The following is a 17,351-nucleotide window of genomic DNA, read 5'->3' as shown; positions in this document are numbered from 1 at the left end:
TTTTTTCGGATTCTTTTTTTTTTCTATGTAAATAATCCATTACACCCTTATATAAATTGCTTCTTCAAACATTTTAATTTTTTCTTATAAAATATAATCTTGAACTTTCAACTTTTACAAATGCATCAATTATTGAGAAATTGATGAGCTGTTGAGAAATTGTACGCAAATTAACATATGGAAAATTTATTTCTTGCAGAAAGTCTATAATTATAAAATTGCAATTTCGAAATATTATAATTGCTGTTCAATCTTCATATTGGGCATCCATTTATATCTTTTGTTTGGATATATAAGTGGATATGTCATAGGGCCAGTGTATTTACTTATTAGCGGAATACTAATAGGAACTTAATTTCTTGAATATATAACAATGTCACGTTCTGCAGGAGATAAACCATCATTTCCTACAAATACCATCGCAACTTCATTACAAGAAGCTTTATTATATATATTTTTATCTAATATATCATTTCGTTTAATGGGCATCTAATTGACTCAACAATTCTAATTTTGTATTGGGATTATTACTATAGCTTTTTATTTTTTGCAATTTCCCTGATCTTTGTTGTTTTCTCTTTAATTTTTTCTTTTTCGCATTACAGTCATTAATATTTGTACTCTTAATGTAAGCTTTCTTTTACGCAGTGCTTCTTTTTCTCGTTCCATTTTCAAGTGTTGGCGAGTCTTCGCGCCGCTTGCCGTCTATAGTAGACTACAGGGCTAATCTAGCGCCACCATGCGGGCAGCGCTAGGTATTCACGCGTGCTCTGCAAAGTACTCACTCTCCTGCCGACCGCTCTCGAAGCAACAGCTCCGTCGCCCGAGTTATATATATAAGAAGAAAATGAAGAGAGTTATAACAGAATATTAGAGCCTTGTTTAATTACGAGTTCTCCTCACCAACCATCCAACTAGGATTAATCTAACAGGTTGTGGGCCAGCTCGCTGGAATAGAGGAAGAACCGAGAAGAAGACGACTCAGAAGTTTTTATTTTTATCTTTGTTCAGAGGAAAATAAATCAGACGTATCAGAGGTCTAGAGGACAAATTTCAGAAGAAAACGTAAGTACAAGCTTTTGTAAGGTGTATTCAGAGTAGTAATCAGATATAGCAAAAGAAAGTTTAATTTTTGATCGGTTTCGGGAGTGTGTTGTGTTACCGCATCGACAAGAAAAATGAGAGTTGCGTAAAGAATAGTAGGAAAAGACAGTGCGGTGTCTTAATAATTACAGAATAGATCAGAAGGTTATAGAAAATCAAAAGTCTTAACACGAGACAAAAGTGCGCGACAACGAAACGCACGAGAGCTCGCCGGCAAAAGCCTGCACGAGCCGATTCCGGGAATCGGGGGGAGGTGAGCCGCGACTAGCGACGCTGTCAGAGTCGAGCGCACGGTTTGTTGTGCTCTCTTTCTCTCTCTCTCTCTCTCTCTCTCTCTCTCTCTCTCTCTCTCTCTCTCTCTCTCTCTCTCTCTCTCTCGGAATCAAAACAAATTTTACACGCACGGATTTTTCTCGTAAATTTTTTTTCTCCTTTTTGAGTTTCAAAATATATGGTCTAATCAGAATCAGACGTAACGGATTAGATTGGCTATCGGTGTATATATGTAATAAATAAAATCAGAGAAAAATAATTCCAGTTATATCGTTCTCACTCCTATTCAGAATGTCAGAGTTATTCGAGTAAATCAAAAAGCTTCAATTTTTTTGTTGGCTTATTAGTGTTCAGATGCACTCGAATAAATTTTAAAAACACGCCTTGATAGAAATTTCAATGAAACGGCGGTGCAGTGAATTTGAATTTCTATAAAATTTAAAATTATCAAAAGATAATTACACTTTCTTTCGTGATTTCTTGGACGACATACGCGTGTGCGATCGCCCCCTCGCAAATTATTAAGTGAATTGCGTTCATTTACTTAGACTGGGAGGGAGCACGTGTGTGGCGTCCGGGAGGCACGGTGATAGTGCTTGATTTTCAAGCTTGGTTTGACTTGCAGTGCGGTCTAACTTGGCAGAAATCAAAGAAAACTGTCAGAGTGAGCATTCTAACTTTATTTCAGAGGAAAAGAACATCAGAAGCGTTATGTCTGATTGGAGTCTTTCAGACCCATTACCATCAAATGAGAAAGAGGTGGCCAACGAAGGCAACGAAAATCAAGTGGACGATCATTTGTATATCCACCAAGGTACAAAGTGTTTTTAAATCAGAATATAAACAATTAATTCAGAATCAGAAGTTAGGCCTAAAATTCAGAGTTCAAATAATAAATAAAAATTGAATGCTAATCAGAGAAATTGTTTATAATACAGATTCAGATATAGAAGGGTATACACCCCCGGGTACACCCCCAAAAAGAGATATGGAGGGAAAGTCTCAACCTACTGACTCACAAATGGAGTGGAGAATGGATAATCTGGAGAATGCTCTCGAGAGACACTCCGATATACTCGACAATCATGCTGAAATAATCAGAGATCAAACAGTAGCCATACTCGATATGAAGGAAAATATTGACAACCTAAACACCGTCATACAGAAACTCACAGAACAAATAGGAAAATTAACTTCAGAGGTAATTATCCACCCTGCCAGTTCCACACTCAGAGACATAAGTGAGACAGAGTTTAGTAACAATATCAATTCAACAAACTTATCAGACGGAACAAGCGCATTAGGCGACCTCAGCAGAGCTTGTAATGAACTCAGACGATCTATTGCCCTATCAGAGATGAGCCTTGATGACATAAAAACTTTGATACTACAGCTGGAATCAGACAGACGCAAATCAGACGGTCAGCCTTCAGACGACAGGCAAAAAATTGCAGCTAAACAGGCGATAATCACAGACAAGTGTTATCGCTGCAATAAGGTGGGACACAGAGCAGCCTTTTGTCCTCTTAAAGAATACAATCTATGGTACTGCTTTTATTGCCAGGCTGTAGCTCCACACAAAGGGGATAATTGTCCAAATAAGGACAATCTCAAAGATGGGTATGTAAAATCTTATACATATAACAACACAAACACACAACACAAACACAACAGTAATAACTTCAGAGGTAGAGGTAACAGAGGAAGGGGTGGTTATAATAATGTCAGAGGTAGTGGAAATAATGTAAGAAGGGGATCTTTCAAACGCAAGGTCGATATACAAACACCAGGCCGAAATCAGAAGAAGGGATACAAGGTCAAAGCGATGCTAACAGGTAACAACACACATATAATTAATAAAACACCTACAAAACTAGTACTTATTGCGGACTCTGGCGCAACAGAGCATATAGTAAATAAGAGCATAATTTTAAGTAACTTCAGAAAAAGTTCAGGCGAATATATCAGAAGTGCAAATAAAAATAAATCTGCAAACATCTCTATAGACGGCAAAGGAGATTTAATTTTAAAATCAGAATCAAATGAGAATAACAAAATAATTTTGACAAATGTAATTTCTGCCAAAAATATTTCAGACAATCTGATCTCTCTCAGACGTTTTGCAGACGTAGGTTTGAGTATTTATTTGGATAATAAAATACTTAAAATCTACGATAAAAATTCAGACGAAGAGTATTTAGCTGGGACGTATGAAAAGCCAAACTGGATAATTTCTTTAAACGTAGCAAAACATGAACAATCAGATGAGCAACAAGAAGTCTACGATAAGTATTCATGCACGGCTAACATAGTCTCGGTAGACGAGTTCTTGCAGCAATCTCAGTCAGATATCAAGGATCTTGAGGATCAAAACGACTCAGATGAAACTAACGCATCAGAGGGAACTCAGATGAATCCGACTGAGATTGGGAGGGAGAAGCAGCAAGAACGAACTGTACAAGAATCAAATTCATCTAGTCAGAGAGAAGTTTGTGATACAAACTTAGATGAACAAATTCTGAACAGGAAAATCCTAAACATAGACGACTCGTCAGACGAAATGCTGAAATATCTACAAAACAATGTGAACAACAAATCAGATAGACAAGAAAAGAAGCTGAACGAAGGAATGCTGTGGCATATCAAATTAGGTCACGCTTCTCTGCAATATTTACTATTGCTACAAAAGTCAGAAGATAAACTCAGAAAGGTAAAATTCGACAAGTCCATTACAGACTGCGAAGTTTGCGTCCTAGCAAAAATGGAAAACCTGTCGTTCTCAGAAGTCAGAGTCAGAGCAACAAGGCCATTAGAAAGGATACACACAGACACAATGGGACCAATTAAACCAGTCTCGTATCCTGGGGAAAATAAATTCATAATAGGATTTATAGATGATTACACCAGATTTGCCAAAGCATACTCTACTAAACACAAAAGTGAAGCTGGAGATTGCTTAGAAAAATTCTTGGTAACTACAAGAAATTTACTGGGCAAAGAAGAAAAAGTGTGTTTCATCCGAACGGACAATGGCACTGAATTTACTGGAGGTAAATTTTCAGAAGTTATGGAAAAGGAGAAAATTGAAGGAGAGTTCGCACCTCCTTACACTCCACAACATAATGGAACCGCTGAAAGGTTTAACAAAACCACACAGTGGAAAATCAGAGCGCTCATGATAGACTCTGGTCTACCCAAGAGCATGTGGATACTAGCTTTGGAAGTGGCGGTCCATATCTATAATAGAACTCCACACAAAGGAATCGATTCAGAGATACCAATCAAGAAAATGGTTCCAAATGGAAACATGCATCTAGACAAAATCAGACGTTTCGGATGTTTGGCCTATGCCAAAATACCGAATGCGACGAACAAGTTTTCAGACAGAGCAATCCGTACAATCATGTTTGGATATTCTCAAACTGGTTATGTTTTGTGGCACTCTGAATCTCAGAGATTCATTACATCCAGACACGTGAGATTTAATGAAAAACTGGTGTATAGGGATGTGTATAAAACTGACCTAAGAGAAAAATCAGAGACACTAGAAATATCAACAGATGTTGTCAAAACACAACCAGATATACCAAAAGATTCAAAATCAGAGAAAGAGAAAAATCAGAAGAGAAAAGCAGATGACAAAAATTCAGAAGATTCAAAGGCTAAGAAACCTGAACCAGAAAAGCGACCTTGTCTAGAAAGAAAAGCCAAGACAAACAGACGAACTTGGACACATCTCAGAGAAGCAGTAGTCGAAGTAGAAAATACCAAGTATCTACTCCAACTGGAGAAACCAGAGATACACACTCAGAAGAAGATGAAATTGGACATATTTTTATAGCACGAATGAACAGAGATCCTGTCAGTCATAAAGAAGCTATTGAATCAGACGACAAACATAAATGGTCAGAAGCAATAAAACAAGAGTTAAAGTCTATGGAAGACAATAATGTGTGGACAATAGTAGACAGACCCTCTCTAGACAAAGATGGCAAAAAGGCACACATCATTGATTCCAAATGGGTATTCAAAAGGAAAATCTCAGAAGACGGTCAGACGACTTACAAAGGAAGATTAGTTATCAGAGGATTCAAGGATAGAAAAGAATATGAACTCAGAGAAACTTACGCACCAGTCTCAAGATTGCCAATCGTTAGAGCGACTTTTGCAATCATTAATAAGTTAAATTTAACTGCTTATCAGATGGACGTCAAGACAGCATTTCTGAATGGAACGCTTGAAGACGACATATTCATGGAAATACCAGATGGTATACAAATAGACCCATCCATTAAGAAAAATAAAGTATGTAAACTCCAAAAATCCTTGTATGGCCTCAGAATAAGTCCCAAGCGATGGAACAAACGCTTCTCAGAAGTTGCTTTGGAACTTGGACTAGAAAAGGACATATATGAACCATGTCTGTTCACATGGAGATTACAAAATCAGATGGTAGTATTACTGCTATATGTAGACGACATCATTCTAGCAGGCAACAATCAGACGAAACTAAAACAGATAAAAGAAAAATTATGTTCTACCTTTCAGATGAAAGACTTAGGAGAACCTAAATTATTTTTAGACATGAAAATAACCAGAGACAGAGATCAGAAAATATTAAAACTGTCACAATCAGAGTACATAGAGAAATGTCTTGAACGTTTCAATATGAAAGATAGTAAGCCACAGAAAACACCTATGGTTACAAGACAGGTTCGAAAAAGAGAACTCATAAATTCAGAAGAAGCTCAGATAGCAACTCATGCACCGTATAGGGAAGCTATAGGAAGCTTACTATATCTGGCAGGTGCCACCAGACCTGATATTGCATTTGCAGTAAACTTTCTATCAAGAAAACAGCTGTCACCCACTGAAAGTGACTGGAAGGAAGTAAAAAGGATTTTCAGATACCTCAGAGTAACCTCAGAAATAGGTTTGATTTTCAGAGCAGAAAATGAGTATATGGAAGCAATGACAGACGCTAGCTTTAGAGATTGTGAAGATTCATCTTCAACTGGAGGATATGTAATAAAATTGTATGGCGACTCAATTATGTGGAGAAGCTATAAACAAGTTTACGTATCACTCTCTACCTGCCAAGCTGAGTACTTGGCAATGAGCAATGCTTGCCAAGAAATTGTATCGTTGGATAAAGCTATCAGAGATATAACAGGGAAAACTATGTATCCTGTTACCCTGTGGTGCGATAACAAATCTGCAGGGGACTGCACTCAGATGGAAGGAAATCACAAGTTGAAAAACTTTGATGATGATCTGGAAACAATTCAGAGAAAACTACAAATCAGAGAAAAGACAGGTAGTAAAAGTCACATGGCAGAAACACACGGAGACTACATAAAACAGTGTGTCCTAAAGGGACAAATCAGAGTTAAATGGATATCTACTACCGACAATGTGGCAGACATTATGACTAAACCTCTGCCTAATGATACTCATAAATACCTCAGAGATAAAATATTGAACATAGAAATTCACACTTAATTATAATTTTCAGAGTTTTATTTATATATATATATATATATATATATATATATATATCAGACGAATAAGAATTTTTGTACATATTTCAGATACAGGAAACCAAGGAGAAACTAATTCAGAGTAAAGTTCAGAGAATAAAAAACGCAGACGTACAGGAGGACAAGCGCCCCGACGGGAGGGAGTGTTGGCGAGTCTTCGCGCCGCTTGCCGTCTATAGTAGACTACAGGGCTAATCTAGCGCCACCATGCGGGCAGCGCTAGGTATTCACGCGTGCTCTGCAAAGTACTCACTCTCCTGCCGACCGCTCTCGAAGCAACAGCTCCGTAGCCCGAGTTATATATATAAGAAGAAAATAAAGAGAGTTATAACAGAATATTAGAGCCTTGTTTAATTACGAGTTCTCCTCACCAACCATCCAACTAGGATTAATCTAACATCAAGTCATTGCTATTCATTATTTGCCATTTTTCTGTTCTTTGTAGTTTTCTCTTTAATTTTTTCTCTTCTGCTTTGCAATCATCATATAACAATATAGTTATTCAGGGTGATGAAATACAGTAAAAACTGTCATTCGATCATCAATTTCCATTGGAATAATGAAACGAATGTGAGTTTTTCTACGTCTACTATATGAATCCATTATTTTTTGTTGCTTAATAATTAAATGTCTTTAGATATTCTTTTCTATCATTTCAATTTTATCATTTCATTGGGATTAAAACTTAATTTTGTATCAACATAAGTAAATCTATGGCTGACGGTTCTTCGTATTGGTATAACTGTTAAATCACAGTTAATTACGCAAGAAAAATGTTGTAAAATTACAAACATCATAATGCTACGTGTTTCATATATTATCAATAAATGCGAACGCATTTGAGAAATGTCAAATTGTAAATTGCAAGGGCATAAATTAAAAACAATAGAAACAGCAAAAGCTATAGCAAATATTCCACAATCATAAATATTATTTTGTGATTGTACTTTTTTAAAAGTTATGTTTACATTTAATGTATTTGGTGATAATCTGTTAATATATACTTTGTGTTTGTCCTGTAAACATTTAGCCGTGTGTGGCTAACTTTATGGTCTTAACGTTATTTGGACTGAAGAATCCCAAGATGATTCGCAGGTTCGAATGCTTTTCAAACTCGCTTTTATGGCGTTAGCGCACCACTTGATAAATATCGTGAAAATTAGTTTTAGTGCTCAGTCCGCTCTGATCTTTGGAAGCGGTAAGATCGGTAAAACATAGATATTTTAATCGATAAAATTTTTTTTAATTTTCTAATATAGTTTTTTACTCGAAATATTTTAGTATCAGAAGCAGACCAAATGCTCGGAAGGCTGCGAAGGTTGTACTTATATAAATACTTTTCTGTTGTTTATCAATGACGTCTGCACATGCGCGACAGTATGTATTGTAACGGTTTAACTTTCCCCAAGAGACTGGATAGTCAGTCGGTTCCAGGATCAGGATAGGGGAAAGGAGCAAAAAAGAGTCTGTTTTTATATTCTCAAAAATAACAAAATATATTTCTTAATTAAAGACTAGCAATTTGGAATCAGTTGTTAAATCCCGGCTGAAACAGAAATAAATTATGCGTCTTGTTAAAAATACTTTGCCTTTACAAATAGAATTGTTTAAACTAACGCGGTTGACAATTTACAAGAATATATACGCGATTTCGTTACAAGAATGATTCGGTGTTCGCGGCTGCGGTGTATCGGTTCGGTGGCGGTATGATTGGTCGGTAGCGGATTTTGAGGTTAGGAATTCATTCGGTACGGTGGAGTCGTGTGCGCACGGCTACGCCGATCTGAATGTGTCGTGTAACAACGATCTCGACCGCTCTGTGTTCGCACAGTAACGGCCGGGATAGTGTCACGGTGTTTTGAGGTTATCCCTCGGATTTGTGGAGTCGTGAGCGCACGGCTTCACAAATCTTCGTCGCTCGTCTCGTTCTTCTCTTTATCCTGTGTGCACGCAGAGATAAAGCGAGTCGTGAGATGTCGGCGTAAGGCTGGCTTTGTTGGTCAGGAATTTACCTTTGTTTCACCAGGACGTGAGCGCACTACCGGGCGAATCGCTGGCGGAACTATTGTTAACCCTGTGGGATCACAGTGGCAGAGGGTGGCAGCAATGTGTCGGAAAGTAGGTTAGGATTTTACGGTGGCACCGGGTGTCGCCCACGTGTGCTCACGTAGAAGAGGCTCGATGTCGCTCGGGTGTTCCGGGTTGCTTCGTGTGCTCACGATGTCAATTCGGAGTCTCGGGTTTCGGTTTGTCTACCAAATCGTCACGTGGGCCCACGAGACGAAACGTTGGAAAGGCTGTGCAGACAATAGTTATTTAAAAATTTGCCTGCTACTTATACATACAATCAACGCAGTCTGCAAAATTTTTCGATAATTGGGAATTGAAAATTATTTAGCGTTTTGTATATATCATTTTTTATTTGAATTTTTTAACTAGAACTTTGTTGTGCCTATATTGAATTTATGGGCTTCAATCAAGAGGCGTGTTCGCTTCGGCGATCTGTGAGTCGGGTCTGAAATCGTTACCCTTAAGTCGATGCTATTGCACAAGAAAGATAATACAAATGAGATACGAATTATACAATCTGTCGCTGTAATTCATAAAAAATTATGAACTTGGAAAACCAGATAACGCCAAAATGGCAAGCTCAGATCTCAACTTTTCTTTATTTGTACAAAAATAATAATTTAATATTGTATATTAGTCGGCTCTGATGGTATAAACTTTCGAGCGAACATCAATATTAGAATAATACAAAACAATTATAGTTTTAATATCTGGATAATTTTTTGAGAATTAAAGATATATTCGTCTCCTTAATAAGTTTCAGAATATAGTTTTACAATATTTAAAAAGTGTCAAATTATCTATAATTAAAAATTTAAATCAAACAAATATGCGTTTCTATGAAATAAAATACTAATGATAATCAGCGTTTATCAGGTGATAATCATCAAAAAAAATTTAACCTCCAGTATATTTTTTCTAAATTGTTTTAAATTAATAAAATTTATAAAATTCACATAATGAAGGCCAATACGATTTTACCATCCACATGATAACTCCGAAACACTGGGTGTGAGCTACCAAATGTTTATTTATTAATATTTAAACAAATTTTTGTTCTAATCAAATTATTAAAAAAAGAAATTTTGTAGCTCACAGCCAGTGTTTCGGAGTTATCATGTGGATGGTAAAATCGTATTGGCCTTTATTATGTGAATTTTATAAATTTTATTAATTTAAAAAAACTCCGAAAAAATATAATGAAGGTTAAACATTTTTTGATGATTATCAGCAGATTATTAGTTGATTATCAGCTAATATTCAGCTGATTGTCATCTGCTGTTTTCAGTAGAGTATGGCGTATCACTGCACAAATCGGGGATCATAATCACTTGCCAATGCTTTCTAAAGGAACTAGGTCATTGTTTGCTCTGCGTAAGCCTAATTTACTTTTATGCATGTCTGTACTGACATAAGGTAACTTATTGCTAGTATTTTCAAATTATGTTTATCTAACAATTCAGAAACAATCTCTTTGACAACAAATTCAATATATTTAATTGAGTAGGGACATGTGTAAAAAGTCTTTCAAACAGAGATGGTCTGTATCCTCCAGTAAACCGTGGCAAGTGTCTAAAATATATGGTTTATCCAGTGATATGTCACAAAACCTAGTTAAGGGAACGGATACACCTTAAATTGTTAAACAATGAAATTCAATTCTTTGTTTAAATTTTTCCTAGATTGTTTAATAATGAATTAAACTATTAAATATATTCAGGTATAATGTAAGACACATGAAACCATGTTTATATGTGCCATATTATCAGGTATGACATTTCTTCGAAGGCCAAAATTCAGAATTTTCATTTTCAGCTACCGCAGACTTACTTAAGATTTGGGCTTCGAAGAGCACTTTTATACTAATAGATATGCTTCAAACACATATAGTTTCCAGATGAGTATGGGGTTTTACAAAAAAATATTATTTAAAAATGTTGTCTGCATATTAACATAAAATTTGTTACTTTTTCAAGTGTTTAAACAATTTTGGTTGATTATTTTAAGAAAATAATTTTATACGTGTACGATTCTTCTTGCAAAAATGTCGGATTTAATAAAGATGTTTAGTTAAAAAGAAATTTTTTAAATTGCACTAAATGCTAGTCAATCAAATATTTTGTGTTTTTCTTACATAATTAAAGCCAGGCTTGACCCTTCGAGTCAGAATGCTAGTGACAGCGATAATAATAAGCTTACATTTTGACTTATACTGCATTATTCTTTTTTGCAAAAAACTTTAATTATAGATAATTACTTATTATTTGTAATGATTATAAATTAAAAGATCATTTTTTATAGCGGAAGTATGGAGCCAGCATTCCACCGAGGTGACTTACTGTTCTTAACCAACTATGAAAATGAACCTGTAAGGGTAGGCGAAATAGTTGTTTTCAAAGTTGAAGGTCGTGATATACCAATTGTTCACCGAGTCATGAAGTTGCATGAAAAGTAAGTTATTTTAAGTATTTTGTTCTCTTTTTACAATTTTTTGATGATTCTGTATTGAAATTTCAGTTTAATTTAATAGAGCACTAGGGAAGCATTTACAAGCAGAACTAATAAGTGTGTGTGCTATAGGAAAAAAAATATATATCTTCCTATATTATATGATCGTAAACATATGCCCCGTCCCCGCCCCTCCCCATTGGCTCCTCCCCATTTTCACGTGAAATTTGTTCTAGAAATACGTTATTGTACTCCCCATAGCCCCTTCCTTTTCCAGCCTCCTCCCTACCCCCTCCTCGCTCTTCCTCATCACCTTCTCTCCATTGCCCCCTCTTTTCGTAAAAACATAATGTTATGGTATATCACAATATCAAAAATTTCTGGCATAATCATCAATTTTATTTAGTTTAAACCATTCTGTTAAAGTTGTCTCGTGATCGAGAGAATCTATATCAATGGTGTTTTCATAAAAAATTATTTTTTGTTGATGCTTTAAATAAATAGCTAATTTAACTATACTATGAGAACAAGCACAATTTGGTGATTCTTGAATACGCCATGCAGCTTCCATTGGCCTTACGTATCTATAATCTATGTATTATTATTTCATCATATATTGCTTAAATGCGAAAACATTTATTAGAAAGTATGATACATTAACTTTATCATTTTTTCCAATATCAAAAGATTATAAAAATAAAATTTATTTTGAAACAATTGCTAAAATTACAATTTAAGAAACGTTACTTACAATATAAATATGGCTGAATTTAAATTAAATTTTGGTAAAATTAATATTGAGGAACTTGAGGTATTATATACAGCAATCATTCGTTAATACTTTTAGATGCCAACACAAAGAAAAAGTAACTGATGAAAATCAATCAAAAAATAATATAAATAATAAAATAATAAGTTTAGCTGATAAAACACCTAATAATTGTATGCATCGTTTTGAAAGAATCATACTGATGGATGTGGATAAAAATGATTTATCAAATTAAAATAGCGAAAAAACTTCATTAAAACGAAAATTTGATTAAAACTGTATAGTATTTTATAATACCTTTTTAATAATAGATCAATAGATAATATATTATAAAATACACAGATAATAGATCAACAGATACTTGATTTGTTCTTTATACAGCCCATACTTATTATTTAAATTTCACTGTCACATTAACGTTGAAGTTTGTTTAACTGTAAACTGCGATAAATATTTATTCAAATGTGCATTTTTGAAAATGAGTTCAATTGATGTGATTTTTGGTATTAGATAATTTGTACATAATTTGAAATATTTTGATATATATATATATATATATATATAAAAGAAAGCCTCCAACATTATTTGCAGTTTGTGAATGATACTTTTTAAAATTTTTTAATTTATTGGTTAATTTCCGATTCACCCCTTTAGAGTACTTCCGCAAATATACATCATTCTGGTCACTTCCTTTTCATTTTTGGTATATTTCCGTTTCATTCCCGGTTATTTATGGTCACTTCTGGGACATTTTGTATTTTTTTCTCTATTACTTCCGGTTCACAACCAGATCACTTCCGATCGACTTCCGGTCTACTTCCGGCCAACTTTTGGTTTACCCCAACACCTAAGGAGGGATAGTTTTGGGGATGAAGTAAACTTACAGCTGGAGACTACCAGGCACGTTTTAATTCAATGGAGGATTATCAGATGATTTATTTTAAAAAGTAACCCTATTATTTTACTGAATTTACATAATAAAGCTTATTGAAAAACTAAGGAAAACAAGACGCACCTATCCTTTGGTGTGAAAGAAATAGAAAACAAGTCTTATATATTTTATAAAAAATATGCTTTTACACCTATATTTGTGTTTATTATATTTAATAGCGTTTGTTCACATTAATAAAAGATAAATAAATGTAATAGGTTTTTGCGATAAAGCTTATGAAAAAGATTTACGTATGTAATACAATAAAAAGTTAGAATTTTATTTGTTGCTCTATATTGATAATAATTTTTCATTATAAATTATTAATTTTTCCATCGTTATACATAGGCGTACATCACCTACAAAGAAGTACTATCCCTCGTAGGCCTAACCCACTTTCGAAATTTAGTCGTTGAAAATATAAAAATTATATGTTGATTAAATTCATATCGAATATTAAATGATTATTAAACTGTTGAACAAATTATTTGAAAATTTAATTCCATACAATATGGTCTATTTCTAAATAATTATCTAAATCATTTTGAATATAAATGTTATTTAAATTTTTACATCCAGATAAACCAATGTATAATTATTATATTATTAAAAAAATGGCTTTTTTAAATGTATATCCTCCAATAGTATCGAAACTTTGTCCTTGAGATTCATTAATTGTCATTGTAAATGCTAAAATAATTGTATATTTTTCTGTAAACGATAAATGGTAAAGATAATAAATCTCCAGTATTTAATGTGATTCTAGGGATAAATGCTTTATATCCGATATTTTTTCCTGTAATTATTTCTGCTCCTACATTGTATTTAAATAGTCTTAAAACCTTTAATTGTGTACCGTTACATAAACTATCAGTTATACTCAAATTTCTTATTAACATTATTATAGCATTAACTTTTAATTTTAATTCGTGAAGTGGAAGACCTTCTTTGATATCATTCAATACGTCTGTTGAATAATTTAAATGAATGTTTTCGTCAGTCTGATCAACACCTATGTGTACAACAATCTATACTGTAATAAGTTTGCATTTCACCTTTTAATAAATTTAATACTTTATTATGAAGAATACCATTATCGTCACTGTGAGAAGCTTAAATTACTTTCTTTATTTTATTAGTATTATCAGAATTTATATCATTATACACTTTTGAGCAAACGTCATTACTTATCTAATTTTTGGGTATTATCAATTTACTTATTTTTCCTTTACCTATTTTTAATAAAAGTGAAGAAAAATCAATCTCTAAAAAAATTAACTTTTAAAAAAGTGAAAGGTTAGGCGAGTTTGATATATTCCGCAACGAAATTACAGATAGAAAAGAACTGAGATCTATCAATCAAAGTCAAGTTTATTATATTTAATCGCAATGAAGTGAGGAACAACTCTCAAGATAATTACTACGTAACTTGCCATGCTCGTTTCATTTTGTTTATTGGTGAACAACTAAAATTTTCTTTTTATGTATTACAGCGTCATACAAACACCATAAGTGCAATGAAACTGGCATGGCAAGTTACGTAGTAATTATCTTGAGAGTTGTTCTTCACTTCATTGCGATTAAATATAATAAACTTGACTTTGATTGATAGATCTCAGTTCTTTTCTATCTGTAATTTTGTTGCGGAATATATCAAACTCGCCTAACCTTTCACTTTTTTAAAAGTTAATTTTTTTAGAGATTGATTTTTCTCTCCCACTCGTGCTCAACACATCACCCTCGCTATAAAAATCGACTCCCACTCGTGCTCAAAACATCACCCTCGCTATAAAAAGCCAATTTCCCCCCTAGTTGCACAATATACTATTTTCCTTGCTTGATAAGTAGCGGGGAGAAAATGTTTTTCTCCCCTCTGATAATACCCGTTTTTTAAATCTCTCAAATTATCTCTAATTTTTTAATTATTTAAATTTCCCAAATTTGTTGTGCATGACTTGAAATACACGATCTCCTACCCAACTTTCACGCATAAAAAAAGTCTCTTTCATGCTCTTGTTGGGAAAAGCACGGTGTGCAACACGGGAATAAAAGCTATGTCAGACTCAAGCGAGGTGTTTTTAGAACACCTCGCTCACACTTGACATAGCTTATTTTTTTCCCTTGTTGCACAATGTACTATTATTTTATAAAATAAGATATTAAGATATATGGGGAATTCCAAGGGAAAAATGCCATTTTCTGGATGGAGAAACCGAAAAAAACAAATGTTGGAGCACGCGCCCGCAAATTTTTTTTTCTTATTGTGCATGTTTAGAACAATGCAAAACCACGTTCTAACACCGAAAAAGTGCCTTGCGACACTGTTTTCTAGGCCCTACAAATTCGTCGAAAAATAGCCATTGTTCAACGGCGTGTACCTACCTAATGCATCAGAGCAGAAACAGAAAATGTATTACGGTAGAGCGAAAGAACGCTAAAAGAGCTTTAATTTAAAAAAAAAAATTTGTTGAAAATGATGGATTTGGTCAAAAGAAAAAAAAATTGCGGGCGCGTGCTCCAACATTTGCTTTTTTCGGTTTCTCCAACCAGAAAATGGCATTTTTCCCGTAGAATTCCCCATATATGTAAAAAATATTGCTCTCACCCTGTATACCCTGTGCAATTGAAAATTACTATTTTCGTTAAACCTTATAACTTGTTAACTAAAGTTCAGAATGTTTTCTGAACTTTGGTTAACAACGCTCTTCCACTACCACTACTTTGAAAATGTTGAACGAATCTTTCTGATTATCATAGTCTCTTGCTAAGAAAATCGCTTCTTCAGTAAAATAATTAAGATTAAAAATATTTTAAAAAAGCATTAAGATATTTTATATTTAAACAATATTTTATCAATTGAAACTATAAATTTAGTTGGAAGAAGCTACGTGCCAAAGAATTGGCAGCGTTTTTTTTTTTTTTATAATACAACGTTTTTTTGAAACTTAACAATTTGTCGTGTAATATAAATGTTAAACGCACTCTTACCTGCTTCCTGATAAAAAATTCCTTTTTCTTCAGAACACACGTTTAACATTATCCATTATTTTCCAAACATGATACATACAAATCGAGAATCGATTTTTGTATTTTTCAAAGTTTACAATAATAAGCGTTCATAATTATGTAAAAATTATAAAAAACTTTATTGAAAATTCAATTCATACTCTGAAGTTCAAAAAAAAAACGAATAATTCCTGTGGCAGATGTAAAATGACAACTTAAAATGCTATTTCGGCTGAAAGTCTATCTTTTTTGTTAGAAGTTCGATTTTTTTTCTAGATCGAGTACCATACTGAATATATAGTGCATATTAATTAAAGAAAATAGTTGGTTCGTTATTCATACGGACATAGTTTGAAGAGTTGAAGGAGATTTCAATGGCGAATAAACATAAATAAAAAAAATTAACTTCATTAAATCATTATTTTTAGGGCTTGTGACTCAATTTTTTCTAGAAATAAACTTTTATTATTCGTCCACCGCGGCCGCTGCTCCGTCTCTCGTCGTTTACTTGGAAAAATAAATGACACAATTACTCTCATGCACACTCTCTCATTCCCACAAGACACTACTCAAGTGCGAGTTTTTAGCCGCTGGTCCGAAATCTAATAACGTCTCGATGTACGATCTGCGTGTGTAGGAGTTATTTGGTGGTGATACAGGTTTTTGATAAAAAAATACACCAGCTTGATTAAATAGTGAATGCACGCAATTATTCAGAGGGCTGATGATTGGTGCTGACACATCCGTCTCTAATTAGAGAGAATTATCTTTGTAAAGGTCAGTGTATCTTTTATTTTCTCCGGTTGAATTTGTCTCGTGAAAGGAAGGCAGTCCCGCGTTTCGGTTTCGCGAACGGTTCGGGTTATCTCACGTGCGCATCGATTACCTATAGATTGCTGCCTCTTTCTTTATCTTTGTGTTTCAGTCAATCAACTTATAGATCTAACATAGCAGGTGTGCGGTTGCCTCCCGACAAGTGTCCCAGCGATTTCAATTGTCACAATAAAACGAAAGAAACAACAATCGTTTGTATTATCTGCGATACAGCGTATCATCCGAGCTGCTTAGCGCAGAGGGATTAAAATTACAGGCAAGTGAGTAACAACTTCATTGTCTGCCCAGAATATAGCTACAAGGACATATATTTAAAAATTTAGAACGACAGCATATGTGTGCCAGCAAAAGTGTTAATTGCACAAATAGAGTTAAA

General features: G+C 34.0%; 2 protein-coding genes across 5 annotated transcripts in view; both read left to right on the top strand.

The window, feature by feature from the left end:
- The window catches only part of Spase18-21 (signal peptidase 18 kDa subunit), an 86,476-nt gene that overhangs the window by 65,504 nt on the left and 3,621 nt on the right, over positions 1 to 17,351 (top strand). For both annotated transcript variants that reach the window (NM_001159924.1, XM_032602131.1), the window contains 1 exon segment: positions 11,289 to 11,438. In NM_001159924.1, coding sequence (NP_001153396.1) covers positions 11,289 to 11,438 — 150 coding nt within the window.
- On the top strand, positions 777 to 7,432 carry LOC116417801. 3 transcript variants are annotated; one of them, XM_031932858.1, is made up of 5 exons: positions 777 to 1,065; positions 2,066 to 2,191; positions 2,316 to 2,875; positions 2,942 to 2,997; positions 6,969 to 7,432. In XM_031932858.1, exons 2-5 carry the CDS (start codon positions 2,089 to 2,091, stop codon positions 6,991 to 6,993), a joined length of 744 nt encoding a protein of 247 aa, XP_031788718.1. In that variant the 5' UTR covers positions 777 to 1,065; positions 2,066 to 2,088; the 3' UTR covers positions 6,994 to 7,432. The 3 variants fall into 3 exon arrangements, with proteins under 3 accessions (XP_031788718.1, XP_031788719.1, XP_031788717.1); XM_031932859.1 differs by having other exon boundaries at positions 2,316 to 2,578; positions 2,771 to 2,997; positions 6,969 to 7,419; XM_031932857.1 differs by having other exon boundaries at positions 2,316 to 2,997; positions 6,969 to 7,428.

Source organism: Nasonia vitripennis (assembly GCF_009193385.2).
Source record: "Nasonia vitripennis strain AsymCx chromosome 5 unlocalized genomic scaffold, Nvit_psr_1.1 chr5_random0002, whole genome shotgun sequence".
Taxonomy (NCBI): Eukaryota; Metazoa; Arthropoda; class Insecta; order Hymenoptera; family Pteromalidae; genus Nasonia; species Nasonia vitripennis.
This window is presented reverse-complemented; position numbering and strand designations above follow the sequence as displayed.